This window comes from Rhamphochromis longiceps, linkage group LG20 (genome assembly GCF_057381845.1).
Source record: "Rhamphochromis longiceps isolate RC_006_pf linkage group LG20, R_longiceps_female_GT1.1, whole genome shotgun sequence".
In the NCBI taxonomy this organism is placed as follows: Eukaryota; Metazoa; Chordata; class Actinopteri; order Cichliformes; family Cichlidae; genus Rhamphochromis; species Rhamphochromis longiceps.
Window position 1 is genome coordinate 8,110,414 of NC_140576.1, and position 23,366 is coordinate 8,133,779.

Below are 23,366 nucleotides of genomic sequence, written 5' to 3' on the forward strand. Positions count from 1 at the left end.
TTGATGATATTTTAAGATATCTACAACTACACAAGAAACTGCATTATTAGAGGATTGAGCATTGATAAAATACATACAGCATCATGCATGTCACATCATAATGCCACAGAAAGACAGAGAAACAAAGTTTCATTAACTCAGGAGATCCACAAAAACTGATACTTACATATGCAGAAACACTGAAAGATGGTTTGTTGATAGCTGTGGATGAGAGAAGCCAGATGTTCAGGTGAGCTAGACATGCACTTCCTCGAGGCCATTCAAATATCCTGTCCCCGGAATGAGACATCTGTAGGGATATTTCACTTGAAGATGAGATTGCAAAGGAGCACCAGATGAGTCACGAAAGGTCTCATATTTTGAGTCATTGATAAGCTACAGAAACACTGAGCTAGATACTGTACAGCAAAAAGTTTGACTCAAGGGACTTTCTGAGTGTATGGCCACATACAGATGTCTGCAGAATTAATTTTCCAGGACAGAAGGTAATTGTTTTATGGGTTTATCCTCCTATTATGTCAGTCATAAACTACCTTGTGGAAAAGACAAATTTCTTTTGGGGCGATCAAATATTTACTTTCCCCAAGGTTGATCGTGAAATTTAGAAGTATATGAAATGTTTCTCCTTCCAAAATGCACACAGCTGTCAGATTTCCCAACAATGATCTCCATCTGCCCTACACGCTCCGTAACATTCTTTCACGCAATGATTTGCCTTATAAACCCATGTCTGTACTGTAACAGCACACGCAAATACAGGCATGCATAAAATATTACACACAAATACACACAAGCACAAAAACACGCACACAGCTGCTGGGGTTTCCATTGATTTTGATAGACTGTGTCAGTAAAGTTTGGATAAACCACTCAGGCAAAAACCCACTTAAACTTTCACCATCTAACTTTCTTTCTCCTTGTGTTCACCTTTTTCCATCTTTATTTTTTTCTTCCTCATACAAGTAGTATTTCCTTGTCAGGCCTCCAATTCTTTCCAAGACAAATGTCATCCACACTCCTATACTGATTTTTGCCAAAAAGCTTTTTACCAAAGCTGATCACCATTATACGCATTCACACATACACATAAACTGAAGAACTATGAGTAGATCTCTTGCTTGAAAATCCTTATTCGACGCTGAAGCTGAAACTCAGCACTTTCATCATCTTTCACTTCACATCCAGTGAGGTGGTGTAAAGAGCCAAAACAATGAATGATTTGTGTTTGGAAATAAATACGCAGCTGTGCTTTATAGATTGATTTTCTGTATCTTGAGCCAGAATGATGTCGGCGGTCAAAGAGTGCTGGTCAATAAGTGGAGCACCTTTATCAAAGCCAGACTTGTCTGTTCTGTACCAGGACCTCATGGAATCGATACTCACTTCAACCAACTTGGTGAGACACATTAAAGCACACACGCACACATAAGAATTTTCATATGATCCTGCACTTGGTTACAGTGTATCATATCTGCACATATTTATACTCCCACGCACACACTGACACTGTCTTTTGATAAAACAGAGGATGTTTTCCTGATGAGGACCAAGGATGAAAGGAACCCAGATGTCTATGCAATTTTTAGCACCATCAGGTAAACACGCATAGAGCTCAGCTTTAAAAATAATGTGCACTCAACATCTGTACGACTCAGTAACATGATTTTTGGATATGTTATATCCCAACACTGTACATTTTACATTCTCTTCTTTACAGTAATGTATTCCAGGGCTTTGCTGTGTGTGTTTACCGCATGACTGATATCAGAGAAGTTTTCAACGGACCTTTTGCACATAAAGAAGGTCCTGACTACCAATGGGGTGCTTATGAAGGCAGGGTTCCTTATCCAAGACCAGGCGTGGTGAGTGATTGCAATCCAAATGTATCATTTTTAACTTTTTTTTTTTTTTTTTTTTTTTGCCTGTCCCGTTTGGCTCTTTTGCCATCAGAATTGTTGTCTAAAGGCAAAGAAAGATGCCCACCGGATTTACTTTACCAAATTGACCATCCCAGCCTTGCCGTAATGGTCCATTTGATTCACCTTTTATTGTTCATTTTATTTTCATTTACTGAATACGGGACATTTTTAACTTTAAAGTTACTTGAGCATTGTTGCTGCCCAGCATTAACCATCCCAGTGACCCTGCTGTGCTTCCCAAAAACATAATACATGTTATTGATGCCAACATTATGAGCAAACACTCATAACTTCTAATGAAATTCAGAATCTGTCTCTATAATCTGCATAACTAGTGTTGGCAAACCAACTGCAAAGACTTTCTGAATGCAGACACCTCACTTAATTGTTATTGTCAGGTGTGCTTAGGTCTTCATTTTGGTTTTTTTTTTTAGAATCACCCATTCTTAATGTTGTTATTCACACTGAGTGCATAATTTCAATGGCCGAATTTGCGAACCAAGAAAGATTTTTCTGATTTTTCATATCCAAATAAACAGATCAGACAACTCAGACCACTGCATTTGGCAGCAAGCTATTAAATATACAAATATTAAAATCATAGTATTTTACCCCATCCAGGTCAATTAGTTTGGGTCAAATGAGTCAATGACTCCTCTGCCTCCTCAGATGACATCCCATCTCTGCCAGCAACAGTTCAAACTGCCCCAATAACACTTCAGTCGTGATACACCTTCAACTCTGAGATCAAACCTTAAAATTTCCCCTGTTGCTGACTTCTTGTGAGAATTGGATGAAGCCATGAATGGATTAACGTACATCCATTCATGGCTTATATATATATATATGTGTATATATATGTATGTATGTATATATATATATATATATATATGTATGTATATATATATATATATGTATGTATATATATATATATATATATATGTATATATATATATATGTATATATATATATATGTATATATATGTATATATACGTATATATATGTATATATATGTATATGTATATATATGTATATATATGTATTTATATGTATATGTATATGTATATATATGTATATGTATACATATATATATATATAAAAACTTTATATATAAACTTTACTAGTAATAGTAAAACTTGACTGTTGGTTAACTGACTTAACTGAAGCTTACTCATAACATTTGCAAATTACCTCCCGTACAGTAGCTGAAACATATCTGATTGTGGTTTGACACTTCAATTTTTTCTTTCATTACTTATTTAGCAAAAAAAAAAGAAAAAGGACTGCAATGGTGTGTATATATGTAATAACAGTTGCTCGGCTCCTGTGTGTACTGAATCCGAGGGGAAAGAGGAGCTATCACAACATTAAGAATGGGGTGTAGAAAGTTTCCGTGTCAGTAAACTAAACTACTGTATACGGCGGTGCAGCTGTGATGACTGTACGCAGTGCAGACCCTTCTTCTGGTTAACATCCTGACACTCAGCAGAGCTCTGTCAAGTTCTCCCAGCCACATCGCTGTAACTCAGTGTTGTTATACACACAAACACATGTGTAGGCAGCATCATTACCATAGCGAATGGGAGAGTATGGAGGCAGGAGGAAAATGAATTATGTGAGAACAGAGCAGACACCTCTGTGGTTTCTCCGCACTGGCTCTTTGATTAACAGGAATGTCTTGGCCTTAATCTGCGAGTAAGAGAAGGAAAAAGGAAATAGAGAAGGAGAAAGAAAATGGTGATGGCTCAGGGCAGACCGGAGGAGGCACAGATGGTGGGAAGAGTGAGGTTGCTTTTTTTTTCTGGCTTGATATTTGGCTGCAGTTAAAATTGTTACCCTCTCCTCTTAAACTCAGTTACAATAACCTACATTGTTCTTTTTCACTTGCACCGACAGAACATTAAAGTCCTTTTTATTTCCATGGATTTTTCATTGAAACAGATTTAAGCCTCGTCCTACCCATCATCGTCTCTTAAGTCACCTGTCAAAACATAAAAGAATGGAAAATGGAAGTTAATTTCAGATTTAGTTGATTTATCTGCTCAAGATATTTATCTTGGATTGAGATGTTCCTGTGTTTAAACTTCACCAGAATTGTTTCCAGCAGACCAAATGACGGGGGGATCTTTTTTATTACAGTTTTGCTAAAGCTGTAGAGGTAATCCTACCAAGGCACAGATATGGAATTTGATAGATTTATTAACCTTATGTTTTCTGAAATTGTTTTTTTTTTTTTTTTGCCATCTTTACTGAAATTTTCATCACGAAAGCCTCAGATTTGATCTTGAACTTTATCTTAATTCTTAATCTTTACAGAACAGTGAAGTCAGATGGGATGAACCATACTTTTTGGCATTAAAGTTATATTTGTAATGCTTTAAATCAGCCCATATCTGCCCACACCAACCTATCTAGTATGAAGTATTGTTTTTGTTTTTCTTTTACCTTCGAGGTCAAAAAGGGGTGAAAATGCAGGTGATTCATTAGGATTTAAACTTACAAAACATATGCTTGACACGTGAACATATACAGTAATAGTATAAATTAATAGGTGCCTGTCAAACATACATCATTTCCTTCTCATTATTTATTGTTGGGCTTTAAATGGAGACATAAGGCAGTTCAGCTGCAGCAGCAAAGTTTAGATAGGTCGAATATTAACTTGGGAACTTTTTCAGTTTAGGTTTTACTTGAAGTGCAAACAGATGAATGGAGACACATTAGTGAAGTTTCCTCTGCTGCACAAGCATTTAATGTTCAACGTGTAAGCTGAGCAGGTCGAAAACAGATGCATTTTAAGTACACTTATTTCTGTTCAGAAACCATGTTCAGGGTTACGTGTGAGGTCAATTTTACTGTACACAAATACCACCAGTTGATTTTGCTCCATATTTGAAATTGTGCTTGGAAGGTATGCTAGAACAATTTACAACAATGTCATGCATTCATATTTAAAACTGTATGATAAACATTTGAAGTTAGTGAGTTATTATTATTCTCTTTGAAGGGTTTAGCTTATACATTCCACATCTTCTGGAATAAATTATAACCAGTGTGATTTGGAAAGCATACTCAGAAAAATTATGCATCGATAGTTTGTGCATATTTGAGGGTAACCTCCCTGCACAGCTCAAATCCCCCCTCTGAAACTGGATCTATGCCATTCCAGAGCTATTGTGTGGATCAGTTACTGTTGTGATAAGCAGTAGTAATTAAATTCCCTCCATATGGAAGTGCAGTCTGGAAAGACAATTACACGCAATACAATATAACAATACCATACCTTCCATTATAATGTGATCAAATACGAAACTGGACTCTCATGAATCTGTTACGTTTAAGTTCATTAATCTCTATTTAATTTCTCTCCATTTCTCAACCTCAGTTTAAGATTTTTTGGCAAAACCGTTACTACTGCAACCTTTTTTGTTCTTTAAATGTCAAACTTGTCGTCAGCATAGAGAAGCCAAACTTCAAATAATCAGAGAATCTGATAGTCTATAGTCTTTATTCTGTGATGTAAAAAGCATTGAGGATACTGGTATCTCTACACATGTTTGTGTCATAATACCTCCAATTACCCTGAAACAAATGAAACTCAACTCAACCAGAAATAAAAACTCAACTGAATTGAGCAATCTGAACTGATGAAAAAACTGGTTGCAGCACTTGCACTTCAATAAAGTAACACTATTGAAACGAGCCAGTAAGTACTCTTTTGTTGTCTTTGGTGACCATTTGTATATTAAATCCAGACTGCAGTCTTGTGAACCTCTTTTCTTTATCTTGAAAGTAAAGACCTCTGTAAAGAAGAGGTCAAGCCGTACTTGCTTATTGTTGAAGTACTTGAACTTAATAAGAGCCACAGCAGGTTGCGTCATCCTTTAACTGTGACAGGAACGCCATCAAAGCTTAAGAGAAAACTAAACGAACTGACAGACTGAAGAAGGTAAATCAGCTTTGGAAGCGCAGAAAAAGCCGTTGCTTTTCAGTGGTTTTGACCACCAGCAGAGATGGAGGGGTCAAGTATTTGATGACTGGCATTTTCTCACCCATAAATCTAATGTAAAAGAGTTGCAATGAAGATTAATGAAACTGTCAGTGTGTGTCACAAAACCTTAAGCTGCTTCATGGAGAGCTGCAGATCTAAATCAAATAAACAAACCCAGAGACCATATAGGTCATATAAATGCTTTCATTTGGACTGTTTTCAGCACTATTAATTTTTTACAGAATCTCCTAGCACATTCATTTTCTCACTGTTACACTGACACAAATGACTAGATTTTTTTCTTTGTTTTTTGGCAAAAAAACTGCTACCACTGTTGCATAAAGCTGCAACAGTGGTTCTGAACTTTCATCCAAAGTTTTCAGGCACAATAAAACTCTTAATGAGGGCTTTCTGAGAAGTTTTCTACACAATAATTAGCCCACAGTTGTTACCGAAAGCACACCCCCTGTATGCAAGAAAATGCTGGGAATTTAGAGTCAACGTGGAAAAGGCGAGAATTTAAATTTCTTCCTTCTGTCGTGATTCTGTTTGCCTGTCCATGTCTCCTTCCACTTTCTTCACTGCAAATGTGCCATCAGTTAGCCAAACAACAATTTTCTCTATGGACTGAATTTCAGCTATCGTCATTAGTTTTTCTCTCTTTTCCTTTGTTTCTCTATGTCTTTCTTATTTGCCTCATATCTCTCCAGTGCCCCAGTAAAATCATCAACCAACCTGGCAGGGAGTTTGGCAGCACAAAGGACTTCCCCGATTCAGTCCTGCAGTTTGCCCGCAGCCACCCGTTGATGTGGCGGCCGGTGTATCCAGCCCTTCGTCGCCCTGTGCTTGTAAAGGCCAACATTCCTTATAAGCTGAAACAAATAGTGGTGGATCGTGTTGAGGCGGAGGATGGGCAGTATGATGTTATGTTTATTGGCACAGGTAGGTGCATTTTTATTCCATAACTTTTAGGCATCCAGGTCCATTATAGCCATCCAAGCACAGTCACTGAATTATTGGAGCAGACAACACTATGTCTGTTCTGTAGCCCTTTAATTTTTCTGCTTCTCTTTCAGATATTGGCACAGTGTTGAAGGTCATTGCACTAAACAATGGAAACAGTCTAGAGACAGAGGAAGTCACACTAGAGGAGCTACAAGTCTTTAAAGTAAGGCTTATTCCATTGAGTCGGTTAAATATACACTCTGTGATAATGTACTGTAGGATTCATCCATATTCCAGAAACGTGTTATCATCAAGGTTCAAGGGTTCAAGGTTCTTTATTATTTGTCACATGCATAGTTATACAAGTATAACACACAGTGAAATGTAGCCTGACACGCTCCTCGACATGTGCAAAAATTGGGGGGGGGGGGGGGGGTGTAGAGGAAGAACATTGTATATATATATATATATATATATATATATATATATATATATATATATATATATATATATATATATATATATATATATATATATACACACACACACATAGTATATACACTGGGTGAATGTGCAGTAGTAGCAGCAAGCAGGTGAATTCTGTACATTAATATGAATAGACATCTGACTATTTTACAGGATAGACAATATAAACATATTTAAAATTAAAGGAATTGAAATGTACATTGTGCCTTGGTTTAGTGTCTGGAAGAGTCCTGACTCAGTCAATTATAGATGATGTGAGAGGGCGGGTGTGTGTGTTTAGGGCACGGATGGCTTGGGGATAGAAGCTCCTCTTGAGTCTCTCTGTCCTTGCCCGGAAGATGCGGAACCTTCTACCAGCTTGCAGAAGTTGGAACAGTTTGTTGCCAGGATGGGACGGGTCCTTCAGTATCTGCACTGCTCTAGTCCGGCATCTCCTGGTGTAGGTGTCCTGAAGCGGGGGGAGAGCAATCCTGCAGCAGCGTTCTGCTGTACGGATCACTCTCTGGAGAGCTTTTTGGTCCTTCACACAGCTGTTCCCGAACCACGATGTCATGTTCTGTGTGAGGATGCTCTCCACAGCGCCTGTATAGAAAATCCTGAGGATCTTTGGAGAGACCCTGAACTTCCTCAGTTGTCGTAGGTGATACAGGTGCTGCCTAGCCTTTTTGGTCTGGACCTGAATGTGGGCAGCCCATGTCAGGTCTGAGGAGATGTGGACACCAAGATACTTGAAGGACTGCACCCTCTCCACTGGAGCTCCATTGATGATAATGGGCTTGTAGTCTCTGTGCTGACCCCTTCTGAAGTCCACCACCAGCTCCTTGGTCTTGCTGACGTTCAGCTGGAGGTGGTTGTCCTGGCACCACGATGCCAGATTCTTCACTTCATCCATGTAGGCCGCCTCATCGTTGTTGGAGATGGCACCCAACACCACTGTGTCGTCAGCAAACTTCACAATGGTGTTGGAGCCATGGGTGGCCACACAGTCTGAAGTGTAGAGGGAGTAGAGCAGTGGCGAGAGGACACATCCCTGAGGTGCTCCTGTGTTGATGGTGATGCTGTTGGAGAAGCACCTGCCCACCCTCACCACCTGAGTTCTGCCAGTGAGGAAGTCCAACACCCATGCACACAGACGGCTGTTAAGTCCCAGATCCCTCAGCTTTGTGAACAGTCTGCAGGGCACTATTGTGTTAAACGCTGAACTGTAATCAACAAACAGCATTCGCACATAGTTACCCTGTTTCTTGTCCACGTGGCTGAGAGTGGTGTGTAGGACGTGGGCGATGGCATCCTCTGTGGATCTGTTGGATCTGTAGGCGAACTGCAGCGGATCTGTGGTGTCTGGGATGGAGGAGGAGATGATGTTCTTCAGCAGCCTCTCAAACACCTTCATTACTACCGAGGTCAGTGCAACTGGCCGGTAATCGTTCAGGGATGAGGGTTTGCTGTTCTTGGGCACAGGGACGATGGTGGATCTTTTGAAGCATGTGGGGACCACAGACTTCGCCAGGGACTCGTTGAAGATGTAAGTGAACACACCTGCTAGCTGGTCAGCAGCGCAGCAGACGGCCGGTGATGCCGTCTGGCCCCGCCGCTTTCCTTGTGTTCACTCTCCTCAGTGCCGCTCGGACGTCATGCTCCGCGATGCTGGTCACCGGTCTCTCGCTGATGACGTCACTGTCCTCGGTAGTCAGGCGGTAGATAGCATTAGCCGCCTGGCTAACCTCGAAACGGGCGTAGAACCGATTCAGCTCGTTGGTGAATGCAGAATCGGCGTTGATCGGCGCAGTGTCCCTGGCTTTGTAGTCCGTAATGGTGCGTAGTCCGTGCCACATACTCCGTGTGTCGCCCTGGTGGAAGCGGGACTCCACACGTTCCCGGTACCTGCGTTTGGCATCTCTCACCGCGCGCCGCACGCCGTATGAGGCCGCTTTGTAGGCGCTCATATCGCCAGTGGCGAGACCCGCGTTGTAGGAGGCGGTCCTGGCGTTTACTGCAGTGCGGATCGATCTGTCCATCCACGGTTTCTGGTTTGGGAATGTGGTGACTCTCGCAGTGGGGATAATCTCCTCCGCTAGCATATTGACGAAGCATACTGCTACTTCCGTAAACTCGTTGATGTCGACTGCGCATGCTCTGAACATGTCCCAGTCTACGTCGTTGAGTGCGTCCTGTAGCGTAGCTTCTGATTGGGCAGTCCACCGTTTTACTTCCTTCGTGGTCACGTCTTCCCTCCGTATGCTTTGTTTATACTGGGGAATGAGGAAGATGGCGTTGTGGTCAGACTTCCCAAAAGCCGGGTGTGAGACAGCTTTGTAGCCCTGCTTGTATGGCGTGTAGCAGTGATCCAAACTCCGATCCCCTCTCGTTGGACACGAGACATGCTGGTAAAAGTTTGGCATGACTTGTCTGAGGTTCGCTTTGTTAAAGTCTCCTGCTACAATGAGGGCTGCGCCCGGGTCCTTGTTTTGAAGCGAGCTCAGCACATCATGTAATTCGGACAAAGCCATACCTGTGTCCGCTTGGGGTGGGATGTAGACCGCCGTGGCGATGACTGAGGTGAACTCACGGGGCAGATAGAAAGGGCGGCACTTAATGCTCAGGAACTCCAGATGTGGCGAGCAGCCGCTGGAGAGAGTAGAAATGCTCCTGGCATCACACCACTTTCTGTTTACCATGAAACATACTCCTCCACCTTTGGTTTTGTTCGACTCTGCCGTTCTGTCCGCGCGGAGCACAAAGAATGAATCCGACGGAGTTACGGCCTGGTTCGGCACGGTGGGGGTCAGCCATGTCTCCGTGAAGCACAGAATGTTGCAGTCCCTCATGTCACGTTGGAAGGTGACCCTTGCTCTTAGGTCATCGAGCTTGTTCTCCATGGATTGTACATTGGCCAGTAGGATACTGGGCAGTGGTGCGCGATGCGCCTGCTGTCTCAGTCTGTTCCTAATACCAGCGTGTTTTCCCCGGCGCTTCTTTGTTCTGCGCCTCGGATGAGCGGCCCGTCCTTTGTTGTTCTCCGCGCCGCGTAGAATCTCTGGCGGCCAGGAAGGGTCAGGTTTAAAAGTGTCCAAGATTAGATGTGCAACCTTGGCACCGATGTTTACAAGTGATCCGCTGTCGTATACTATAAGACTAGAGGATTTTGGGATGTAAACCAGAGCAAAAAATAAGTAAAAAACAAGAAAAGTGGATAGTCGGAGCGGAGCGGTCAGGAAGGCGTCTGGACGTGGCCGCGCCATCTTGTCAGCATCTCATTTACTTTATCTTTTAAGATTTATTTGCAGATGATAGTATGCAAGAATTGTGCAAAAAGCTGGTTCATAAATTGTAAAATCTATGATTCTGCTCTTCTATTTCAACCCTTCTTTAAGCCTCTAAGTGCAACAACAGAAGTTAATTATTTTCAACATTGCAGGTGCCAACTCCAATTACGTCACTGGATATATCTGTGAAAAGGGTGAGTTAATCCAACTGTAGCTGCTACTTTCAGTGCCTGCTTCTGTCAGTTGACATGCAGTGTTGTCTACATGATGCCTTACTTCCTTTTTTCTCCTCATAATTTCAAACAGCAAGCCTTGTATGCAAGCTCTCCACTAGGTGTGGCGCAGGTGAAGCTCCATCGCTGTGAAACTTACGGGAAAGCCTGTGCTGAATGCTGTCTTGCCAGAGACCCTTACTGTGCATGGGATGGATCGTCCTGTACGCGATTCATTCCCAACAGCAAACGACGCTACCGCAGACAGGACATCAGACATGGAAACCCTGCACTGCAGTGTGTGGATCAGAATCTCAGTGGTAAGCTTGGCTGTAACTCTGCCCCTTTCTTTGTTTCTTCTTTGTTGATTATGTGGGACTGGCCACAGTGACTTCTTGAAGTAACCACTGTAAGGCTTTTCTCTGAAAGTCAAACAATTGAATCATCTGTCACATACCCCTTCATTGACTGGGCTTCACTGAATCAAGTAGTCTTTGTTTTTGTCATCTAGTGTGCATTACAATCACTGGATAAACAAAAGCTTACTAAATTGATATTTTCATATTCTAGTAGGGCTAGCTGTCATGATTAAAAAAGGAACCCACATGACATCATGGACTAGTGGTTAACCAATCCATCATGGGAGAGCTGAAACCTGAGACGGAGTGGTTTTTAAACTATGTTAGCTACAACCGCGTCTTAACGAAGTATAAGGTATGGCAATATTTCAGACTTTTGTAGGACAACCCAGAAAAACATTGAAGTTGCTGATCATTCCACATCAAAGTGGCAATCAGCTGAAAAATGCATGACCTCTTTTCACTGATTTTAAGAGATTTAGGAGTAGACAGGAAGGACACCAGTGAGATGTCAGTCTCCTGTATACTGCACATCTCTTTAGAAATCAAAGGCCGGCTTCTTTTAGTTTGAAAGAATAAATGAACGTGGCTGTGCCTGTCTGGGTCAGATTATGTTTGTGAGACTTCTTCCACAGGATGACAACCATAGCGATTACAGTAGGAGATCATTAAAACAGTGATTGAAGACCGCAGCTCAACCAAAATGATTCTTGGTCCAATGAATTTGATCTCATTGCCTTTGAAATGGTTGCTTTACCATGTCAGTGACCAGTCAGTTGCCATCTTCAAAGGAACTTTGGTGTAGCAATAAAATGAAAAGCTATCAGAGTCAGTCATCAAGCTGTTTGCATTAGTTGAAATGGTTAAATTGTCAGTTACATGTACTCTGATTAAATCTTGTTACCCTGCATAGAAATCAACATTAACTAGTCACATGCAGAGTCCAATCAGGAGCTGACAGATGTGAAACAAACATTTTATCTGTTTTCAAATGGAAAATTGGAAACTTTGCTTTTAACTTTATAAGAATATAACCAGATAACAACTAGCTGAATCGAGTCGCCTACTGCAAAACAAATGAGTGGAGTCAGGTGAGTCAGTCTGCATCCCAGTGCAGACAGACTCACACTGGTTGCAACTTGCTGGCAATCTGTCTGTGTTTATAAATTGGACTGCAGTTATTTAAGAGTCCAGCCAGTCTAAGCTGGACTGTGATTGTTTGAAGACAGGTCCCACCAGGTAACCTGTACAATCAGCTTGTAAATTAAAGTGGTCATCTCAACTATTTGCAGTTGGTCTCTGACTACAAAAAATACTATACTATCTCAGGGTAAGCTGTCCTATTTTTACTCATGTGACTGAGACATATTTGCCAAGTATATGAGACAAAGGTTTTACAATATGTTAGTGCATGCAGAAAACAACCTAGGATTCATTTAAAACTAGTTCTCATAGTGTAAGCTTTGGGATTTGTGAAGTAGAAATATCAGCTAACATACTGAGTTCTTGGCAGAAAATGGCTGAGTTGATACTGGAGATCAGGGTGAGAAAATGTGAAGACAGACAAGAAAAAGGAATTACATCATTGAGAATTGGGATAGAAAGAGTGTGTTTTCTTACCTAAGGGCACACAATGTAAGGGAGTGCACAGATGAAAGATGCCTCCCTAACACCCACCTGGTGAATCAAAGTTTCTTTGTGCCCAAGTGTGAGGTTGTTTACATAAGTACTCAAGGGGCAGACGTCTTCAGATTCCATCTCTTCATTGTTTATGTGTAGTCACATGACAAACTCTTGACTAAGTCAGTCAGAGTTTTATTTTATTCACTATATTGTCTGTGACTACACACCTAATATTCAGGTCTTTATATTTATTTTTATATTCATTCTGTTAATGCTGTACAGTAGAAGGTGTCCTTGTGGAGAATGTAACCCGGATATAGGTAGTGGTACTTCCCTTCAAAGGTCTGGGCTCACATTGTCAGATAATGGTGAAGAGCTCAGTCATTCAGGAGGGAATGAATGTAGAGTCACTGTCCCCTGCCACAAAAGAAACCAGCTGAGATGATTAGACCCAGGACAGACTGAAGATGTTGGATGGATGGACGGATGGATGGTTGGATAGATTTCATTCTTTAATAAACTATTTGTCACTCTCTGTTTTAAAAAAAGAAGAGCTTGATGTAACAGAAGACAGAGTGGTCTTTGGTACTGAGAACAACAGCACCTTCCTAGAGTGTGTTCCTCGCTCCCCACAAGCAACTGTCACCTGGCTGGTCCAACGTGATGACCACAAGGAAGAGGTAAGATTCCCAGTGAACAACATTCAGGTTAGAATCAACACAATAAAAGGCCTGTCGATGTCACTACATCCAAAATAGGATGAAGGTGGGAAGGTTTTGGCAAACAGTCAAGGGGTGGTATAAAACTTCTGGCAAAGAATGTTCTGAGTAATTGCCTTTAAAAGTTAGACTTGAGTGTGAGTTTGGCACGTGGTTGATACAGTTGACAACCATTTGACATGTGGTTGAAATTAAGCAGCTGCATTTCAAAGCAAAATGCCCAATCATTCTCTCTCTCTTCCATAAACTGTGAATTCTCTGCAAAACTTGACCATATGCCACTGAAAGTGTCACTCACTGTCTGCTGGTCACTGAGACTTAAATACAGTCTTTTTTTCTTTTCTTTTTAAGTCAGAAAATTATGTTGCTCTGTATGCCCAAACCCACAGTAATCATTCAACTGTTTGAGGTCATGCTCCTCCAAGCTAAACTGAGTGTCGTGGTCAGCCATGCAAGTATTAAAGCATTACCACCCTTCTCCATTTCCCTGCAAATAAACATCTGGCTGCCACTCTATCTGACAAGGCTGCCATGTTTTTGTTGGCATCAAAGGATGGTTGAAAGATAGGATCTGACGGGGGAGTTGGGAGGTAGATGGAGGAAAATATAGAAATGAATAGGGTTGGCAGAGAGACTTTGGGTGGCAGTATGGAAAGATTAGAGAATGTGAGGAAAGAAAACGGAAGAAAAATAAAAAATAAAAACAGTGACTGATCCCATGATATATTTTTGATGTTGCAAACCAAGTTGAGAAAACAATACAAACAGTTCTCCCTTTCTCTTTTCTCATAATGTGAAGTGAAGACTGAAAGCTTTCTTGTCCCGATTTCTTTGTACTGTGTTTACACATTGTTGGGCAGTCTTCAGTGTTTAGTTCTTTAAAGAACAATGCCTCTGTGGTATTTGCGCTGAGAAACATGTGCTATTTAAGGTCAAATCCTGGTCAGAACTCCTTTAGGGACAGAAATCCTAAAACTTTAAACAGAAATCAAGAATTAACCAACCAACAAACAAATCTCTCTATATATAGCAATAAATTAAAAAGATAAATGTTAGGTTAAGGGTCTGATTGCAGTTATATATAAAGTGCCAGTTAACTTTTTCATGCTTTTTTGATTAGCACATGTAGCTCTTTGCATTAGTCAGTGGAGATTTAACCAAATCTGTGAAAAGTTATTTCCATCACGTTGCATCATTATGACTTGACAAATTGAAGCAAACTTCAAGTGAAAAGCAGTGATGGTTGAATTGACTTAGTGAGGTCATTAATATGTTGTTGTATCAAATATCAGACACATATTTTCTATCTGCCACACTTAGGTGAAGCTAGATGATCGTGTGATGTCCACGGATCAGGGTCTCCTGTTTCGTAACCTTTTCCACCAAGATGAAGGCGTCTACATCTGCCGCTCTCGAGAGCACGGCTTCACGCAGACTTTGGCCCGCATCACCCTCGAAGTCCTCCAAGGGGAGACCGTGGATGAGCTCATGTCGCGTGGACACACAGGAAACTCTGACTCAATCAAAGACCGGTCTACAGGGACTTTCAGAGCCTGGATGCCTTGCAGCGCGTACAGCAGGGGCGGTTCATCAAGCCAAATCGGCCAGTTGCGCATATGGTTCAAGGATATCATGCAGCTCATCGGGCCGTCGAATCTGCCGCACGTGGAGGAGTACTGCGAGAGGATGTGGTGCAATGACAAGCTGAGGAGGAAACACAAAAGCATGATAGAGAAGTACCGCCAAGCACAGGAGAGCGCCAGGAAGGCTCGTAGCAAGAGCTCTGGTGAACGCAACAGGACGCCGCGGGATCTAAGGGCGTGGGAGGAGTGACAAAAAGAAGGCGAGGAGTGGAATATGAGAGCAAAAATGAAAGTGGGAAAAAAGACAAATGTTAGTTCAGGACAAGATAAATAGACAGGCATAAAGACCAGCCTAATAGTTTTTTGTAAAACCATGGTAGATCAAAGCAGCGTGTCTCTTTTGCTCATTTTAACAAAATGAATTTTAGTGTGTAAAGAAAATTAGTGTATAAAGAATCTGAAAAAATGACAGTCATGTTGGATGGAAGCACAACTTGAGCTGAAAAACTGCATGTGAAAGTGTATGGGAAGTTTGGGGTATTATGAGGTTAGTGCATAACTCGTGTGTTTCTGGCTGTCACCCGAAAATAGACCGAAGTGTTCACCTGTCTGGAGGGATGGCACAAAAAGAGACTCCAACTGAACTAAACAGGTTGTTGCTAATCCTGATGTTGACTGTAGTTTAAAAAAAGAGATCAGAGACAATTTTTCAACTACACTCTGAGGATGCTTTTTAAAATCCCAGTCACTGAGGAGTTGTCTGCCTTCCCCACCTTTGTTCTTTCGTATTTCTAGTGTCACTGAAATGGCAGGAAATGTTTTGATTTAATCAACTTCTGTCTTCACTGAGAAAACCTGCAAAACTTCTCATTCTCTGATTTAAGTGACATACACGTACCTGCAGGGTGATTTTAGTTACAGCTGGTTTCCTGCTTTTCAGCCTCATTGACTCTTCAATGGTGGTTTGTGATTACTTGTATGTAATTGTTAATTTTCTTTTGCAAAGAGAGCACACACACACTCATGTCTGGTTTGCTATCCTCGTGGGGACATCCCATTGACATAATGCTTTCCCTAGCCCCTTACCCTAACCCTAACCATCAAAAAGGAATGCCTAACCCTGATCCTTACCCTAAACCTAACCATAACCTAATTGTAACCCTGACACTAAAACCACATTTTGAGTGTGAAAATTGCTTTCAACCCCAAGGGGACCTGGATTTTGGTCCCCACGGTGCAGAAAGTCCCCACCAGTATAATAAATATCAGATTTTGGTCCCCACCAGGATACACACACACACACACACTTTTTTTTTTTTGCAAGAATTTCATACGATGCAGTTCACTGGATTCATTTCCTTCTTGTTTTACATTTAATGACCTGTGTCTCTTACCTTGCTTGTTATTACATATTCATGTGTGACTTCAGCTCATAAATGACTTTGCAGTATATTTGCAGAAGGAAAGTGCAACTTGTAAACATGTTTAGGCAATTGCTGTATCTGATCTTGGTCTGTCTGGCTCCATTTGTGCCAAGTCTTACATTAATGGAAGTCTCACTCAAACGGCTAAATGCATAAGCTCAAACCAGAAGCTACCATAAGACGACTGTTGATGGTTCAGCAGATTAAAGGCACATGGCTTTATGTTTATTCCACTGGGTTGAACTTTCCATTAAACAAAATGGTGGTTTATTTTTCATGATTTTGGTTACATGCCATAACACCTCTTAGAAAGAACCTGCATGATACTTGTCTCTGATATTTAGCTCTGTGAACTTTATACGTCTCTGTGCACTAAGTGCTCTCACTAAAGCTCCTTTTTAGTCCTTTCCATCAAGCTAAAGTCACTGGCACATGTCAGCATCGTGTCTGAATGAGGACCCTGATTTATTTTGCCATACAAATAACAATTATTTTAATAACCTCTTAATTTATGCATTTATTGTGTCTGTACAAAATGACTCAGCATTATGCTTTCAATTTGTCTGTGTGACAATCTCATAAACATCTTTAAATAGCTTCTTTTTTTCTTTTCAAGTGCTGGTTAAAAGGAGCTATTCAAGTCAAAATTACGTAACTTGACCTCTCTGTGGGGGATCCTGGCTCACACTTAAGCCACCCACTAAACTAATTTTCCCACAGTTTCTCTGTGTGCTGAAGCTCTCCGCTGATAATGGAGGGAACGATAGAAAGGGGTCAAGTGTATTGGCTGGCTCCTCTAGTTTTCTGCAGTGTAAACACTAGTTTTAAGAGTAGCTTTGTCGTTAAAATATGACTTATGAATGCTGAGAAAAAATTCTTTTCTAAAATCGAGGGTGGAAAAGAGAAAATATGGTTGACATCATGGAACAGAGCACATATCTCAAGACAGAAGGGATTGACACTGAACAAACATAGTCTGGAAATAAGTGAATTTCACACTCACGTTTATCCTCCCTGTGTTGGTGTAGCAGTAATGACGAGATCTCAATCTCCATCTGCCCCAGGTCCTCCTAAGGCTTCGCTTTGCTTTTGGTTTCTAACCATTGAGTGTTGTCTGAAAAACTACAAATACCGAATAAGGTGAAATATAAGCATTATATATTTGGGTAAAAAACATAATTTCTGTTAGGATTATCAAAGTATTGTGATTCTGATTCTGATAAAATATTCATGAACAAAATGTAAAAATCCCTCATAACAAGACAAAATCTGTTTGTTGAACTTGGGTGAGACATGAGTGTTGGGATAACTTCTCTGTTAACACCAGCCTCATATTTATTCAGACTATTATCTAGAGACACCAGTTATATTCCTCAAGGCCAGTGATCTCTTCAACATAAACACTGTTTTTGGACTGGTAAAGAACTGTATAAAAAGACCAGGTAATCAAGTACGCTTAGCAAAAGGCAATTCTTCACAAACACAGGGAGCGTGTGCTATACGTATAACGACAACAATGTGCTTATTCTTATAGTCCTTCCAGTATTTACAGTTAAATGGGAAGCTCTGTGGTCTGTGTCGATGGCTTTTCAAAACAGAAAGGAAATGACAGAAGTGACAAAAGCAGAAAAAAGAGTCAGGGTGTTGTTAATTAAAGAGGTACTATAAGCATCTTATGAAGGCTGTATTTGGAATTCCTAAAGATCCTAACCCATAATATTATTTTTTTAATACATCATTGTATAATATTTCTAAAATGTGATCCCCCCGAACTCCAACCCTAGTTTTGCAGCAAATGATCATTTTTAATCCATCGAAGTTTATTTTCTTAGTTTGAGAGTATGAGAAAGCCTATTAAATGACACCTATTACTTGTGTTTTCTCTATAAACTCTTCTTCTACTGCACTGTTAGGATGGAAGAGGGTTTTTTTTCTCAAAGCTTCCTATTTTAGTGTGAACTTTTTTCCTTTTCTTGCCGTGGTGTCTTTTGTTTGAGCTTCTGCTTATCTAAGTAAGGCATGAATTACTACCACTGCGACATTTTAAAATGTTTTTAAGGTGTAGTTGATTTGTAATCGTGATTGTAAACATAGTAAAATTGTACAAACATGCAAATTTCCATCTAACAGTAACTGTCAGGAAGAGGAAATTGCCAAAAATAAATGCTAAAACTTGCTGTTACTTAACTTATATATTGAAATTTAACAAGTGTGGACTCCATATTTACAGACAAATGTGCCGTGACTGACTAAATGCAGTTATTTGTGCATGGTTCATAAACAATGTAAATCCATTCAGTGCTTTTCAGATTTGCACAAAGTGTGTTTTGTTATTGCATGTGATATTTTCTATTTTTATCTTCTTAGGATGATGTTCTTATGATGTTCACTTTCTATAGCTATCCCATGCTCTCGAGATCATTTCATTTTCATTTGATGGGGATTCACCAGTTAACATCATGATACTTGTGTTTTAAGACACCTTTTTCACAGTCTTCATTCTGACATGCAAATAGATGTAAGTGCAAAACTTTTCATCCCATTCTATGTATAGCACCATGACATATATAAATTGAAATGGGCTATAACTAATGCTATTAATTACACCTGTGTTTAAGCAGAAACAATCTGTCAAAATGAACCTTTCTGAGGCAGGAGGCTTGTTTCAGTGTTTACACCCTCTGGCAAAAAATTATAGCATCATTGCATGTGGAGGATCTTCATTCAACTCCTTTACCTTGTAGCAAATAAACAAACTGTGTCACAAAACTGTTTTTGTTTAATAGTGGAACATGAAAGATACCTCAAGCACATTAAATAATTGTAATTAATGTATTTGGTTTTTTCAAAATCAAGTAGTGGAAGAGAAGCTGTTGCACCTGGCTGATTGAAAGGAGGCAAGCCCCCAACAAGAGAGCTGTCAGTTAAATCAAACTCATTGCCAGAAGAATCCAACACTAAGTGTAGCTAAAGATGTTTGTTCCCAGTCAACCGTGTCTATAACTTGGAGTAAGTACAACCGAAATGGGAAAGTTCTAGGAGGAAAACTTGCAGGTAGACAGGAGATGTCAAAGTGTCAGGATAGAAAATCAGAGCAGTACGCCCTGAAAATGGAAAATGTTCAAAAATGTTAACAAATGGGCCGTAATGTTTGTGACAGAATTATAAAAATTAAATGGGATCTACATACAGAAAACCAAAAGGAAAACCAGCACTAACATCCATACAGAAACAAGGTTACAGTGAGCTAAAAAGAGAATGAAAGGCTATCTCGCTCTCTCTCTCTCTCAATCTTGGGACTATAGATGAGTGGATGTAAGTGACTCCAGTGATAAATCACAAAGTCAGCCAACTAGGCAAGGAAAAGATACCCTGATGCTGTTCCAATGACACATATATGAAGATGACTGCTTGATGAAAACAAGCAAACTTTATCAAATAAAAGGCCCGGGGAAGATGGCAATCATTACTTCAGCAGTAAATGCAGAAGTGTACACTCAGATTTTCGTACCATTCTAATCAGAAAGCCGGTTTGGTGATGATAATAGAGTCATTTAATCAGAAAAGGCCCATTACCTCAGTGCTATGGACACAAAAAAAGGGTTAAGATTTCAATCTGACTGAAAATTTATGGTGAAAAACTGAGCTCAGCTGTTATTTGAAAAAGTTGGAATTAACCAGATGGAGAGTATTGCTTTTCATTAGTGAGCTCCATGCCTCAAACCTTTTGGGGCGTCATAAAAGCCTGAGGAGGTACTAAATTGAGATGATTTCCTCAACAGTGATTCCATTTTTTTCCCCTCCACATGATCTTGAACAGAAATGTCATGTATTAAAATAGTTGAAATTAATTTGTTTGAGGTATGATTCATGAAGCCAGAATGTTCAGCTAATGAATAAAATAGTTCTGTGTCATATCTCTGATTTATTATTGTGCCGTGATACCATAGTTTTGCCGGGGGCTGTAGCTGCTCCTCCTGAATTTGACAGAAGTCTGCACATGCTCTAAACTCCACAGTTAAAGTGCATTAAGAAACAAAATGCAAAATGTGGTTTATCAGTTATACAATAGAAAAGCCTGTAGTTCAGTAGTTGCAGTCCAGCTAGCACATAATCATTTTAAACCTGAAGGGTTCTTGAAGCATGTTTTTAACCGTAAGGATTCTTCAGCTAATAATACTTTGCTTTGTGAAGTTTCCCATTATTATGTGGTTTAAAAAAGTGTGCTGGTTTTAGACTCTGGCAGAAAGAGTCTTATTTAAATGTATATTTAAATACTATTTAAATGTCTTTCTATCCTGCATGCTATGAACTTGTAAGCTATTTAACACAATTAAAAGTTTTTAACATCAGGTGATCCATGACTGGCTGCTTTACTTTAACTTTATTCACAGACTGCAGTGAACATACTTTGACTTTGGTTGACTTTGTAGTGTTGTGGGAGGATTAGACTAATGGGACCAGTGACATAAATGTGGATAAATAGCAATGCCTTAAATCTAATCACTCATCTAGACGGCAACATTTACTGTACTGAAACCAAGACATGCTCTATTTCATACTCAGCAACAAGCACCATGGAGCACACTGGCGATGAAGCACTAAATGTCACAGTACAAGACACTGACTCTATTTTAATATTGTTAAGACCTAAAGCATTGTTTTTTAGCTCAACCCAACCTTAAAGTTAGAAAATACATACAGCTAAAAGAGGTTTTCATACTATAACAAATATCTCAGTGCAATTGTATACGCTCTTCACATGCTCATGAGTGTGTGCGTGTGTGTATGTGTGTGTGTGCACTCGCTCAAAAGTCTTCATAATAGCAGGAAAACATATGTGGGTCATTGGAGACTTAGAGACCAAGTGTCTGCCTATTTTACTGCCCGGTTACTGGTTCTGGCCATGCGTGTGATTGGAGGGTAATTGGGCTGTAACATCACTGGAAATGTGGGGTAACAATGGCTGCTTGTCGCTTCAGCAAACAGACCATCTCATAAAAATCAAACCTGCAACTGAACCCACTAAACGACTTCACACCCTGTCAATTACTACAACCACAGAGCAAACAAGCCCGAGTGAACGTTGGCTCGTGCGTTTGACGTGCAGATGAGAAATTCTAGCGTGCACACAGCTCGCTATAAAACTTCAAAATACCAGTTCTGACGTCAGTCAACGTGTAAAAGAGAGTAAAGCGGCCTCGGTTTGTTGAAGTAAGTTTGAGGATTTACTGATGTGCAAGAAATCAACAAAGGGAAACCAACAGGAGCCTCAGGAGGTTCCTGTCTGCGGATTCCAAAATGTTCAAATTCTGGACACATCTCATTAACATGTAAAAGTCTTACAGCCTGCAGAAAATAGCTTTATGCTTTGGTTTCCAGTGATTTAATGGGAGATTTCATTTAGTTGTGCAGAGATTTACCTCCAGGCTATGGGCACATCAAGCAGAAATCTCTGAGGTTGAAAAGTTAAGTTAACTTTGTCAGGAAGGTACATTTTGTTTTGAGTCTTGCATATTACGTTTAATGTCACAGCGACTTATGGAAAACTAGCATGGGGGAATATTAACTGGCAGATTAAAATGATTTTATCCAAATACAGCGATGTCCTGTTTTGAAAATAATAAAGGTGAACTGAAATAACAAGCTCAAGGGTTCAAAATGAGAGCCCACAAAACCAATGGATGCCATGACACTGGCCACATCCATCGTTGTATCACTGATAGACATAAACATGGTCAGCTATTACTGAAAAAAGAGATATAAATTTTCTAATGATCAAATTCACCTTGGCTGTTTAACCTCTATTATTGACTATATATTGATTATTGTACAAGTGTAACAAACACAATAGACTTCCCAGTATTAAACATATAAATCAAGTCTAAGCAAAGGCTAAAGCTAAGGATATTTCCAGTATATGTTTATTATATTTTACTTTATTTTACTGTCTTTTTTATATCAGTTAACTAAATTGTTGTTTTACACTTTACTTTAATTTTAGTTAACTAAAATAATCCTGATCCACAACAGCATTATTGATGCTGCTGCACTGCCACCGCCAGCCCCATCTCTCTACGTTGAGTTATGACCTACATTTGCTTCCTGTTATGACTACAGCTCAGAGGGAGCTGTTGCTGTCTCCTGTAATAACAATTAAATTCAAGTGCTAAAATGGTAAAATAATATTTATATTCTTTTGTCTGTGACATGTTCAGGTGTATCCTAGACATTTAAATCATAACAAAATCTGTCCTGTTATATAATGCTACAGATTTCAATGTGCCTCCCAACAGATGTTTAAATATAATGGCTCATCGTTCTTGGTTCTTTGCTAGCTTTGTGGTAGCATGCTGTGTGTACTTGCAAAGAGCTGAAGCTCTGTTAGGAGCATAACATGATTGTTTATGTCCCAGATACCATTTGCATTATTTGCATTTTACTATAACACTCATGTCCTACTTTTCAGTGAAAAAAAGGAAAAAAAAGAAAGAAACTACTTGCAGCAGCCAGTGGTACCTTTCAGCCTCCTAAAAATGTGTACATATGTACGAATACATATGTGTGCATATACACCTTTGGTATCAGTTTCAAAATCTTAGCATTCACAAGATTTTCTGAAATCTTGAAATCTGACCCCTGACCTTGAGTGTTGAGGTCACTGAGATCTGAAATATTCTGAGATTTTTAGTACATAGAAATTTTGCAGAAACGATTGGACTGTATAGAACTAGATATGTGTCTTTTTTTTTTTTTTTTAGCTTAAATCCAACTTTGCATTTCTACAATATTTTGTAAAAGAAAACTTAATTTTAATTTGAAAATAGATGCATCAACA

The 23,366-nt window shown here is 39.9% G+C and overlaps 1 protein-coding gene across 2 annotated transcripts in view; it reads left to right on the forward strand.

Annotated features, from left to right (window-relative positions):
• The window catches only part of sema3g (semaphorin 3G), a 66,473-nt gene extending 46,575 nt beyond the window's left edge, over positions 1 to 19,898 (forward strand). Inside the window, exons 8-16 of one of the 2 annotated variants that reach the window (XM_085392806.1) lie at positions 1,282 to 1,396; positions 1,526 to 1,595; positions 1,718 to 1,862; positions 6,622 to 6,853; positions 6,988 to 7,079; positions 10,761 to 10,802; positions 10,915 to 11,140; positions 13,355 to 13,482; positions 14,842 to 19,898. In XM_085392806.1, coding sequence (XP_085248932.1) covers positions 1,282 to 1,396; positions 1,526 to 1,595; positions 1,718 to 1,862; positions 6,622 to 6,853; positions 6,988 to 7,079; positions 10,761 to 10,802; positions 10,915 to 11,140; positions 13,355 to 13,482; positions 14,842 to 15,354 — 1,563 coding nt within the window. In that variant the 3' untranslated portion in view covers positions 15,355 to 19,898. Of the gene's footprint in view, positions 1 to 1,281; positions 1,397 to 1,525; positions 1,596 to 1,717; positions 1,863 to 6,621; positions 6,854 to 6,987; positions 7,080 to 10,760; positions 10,803 to 10,914; positions 11,141 to 13,351; positions 13,483 to 14,841 lie in introns of both variants that reach the window. The other variant, XM_085392805.1, reaches the window with a different exon arrangement.
• Positions 19,899 to 23,366: the final 3,468 nt, after the last annotated feature.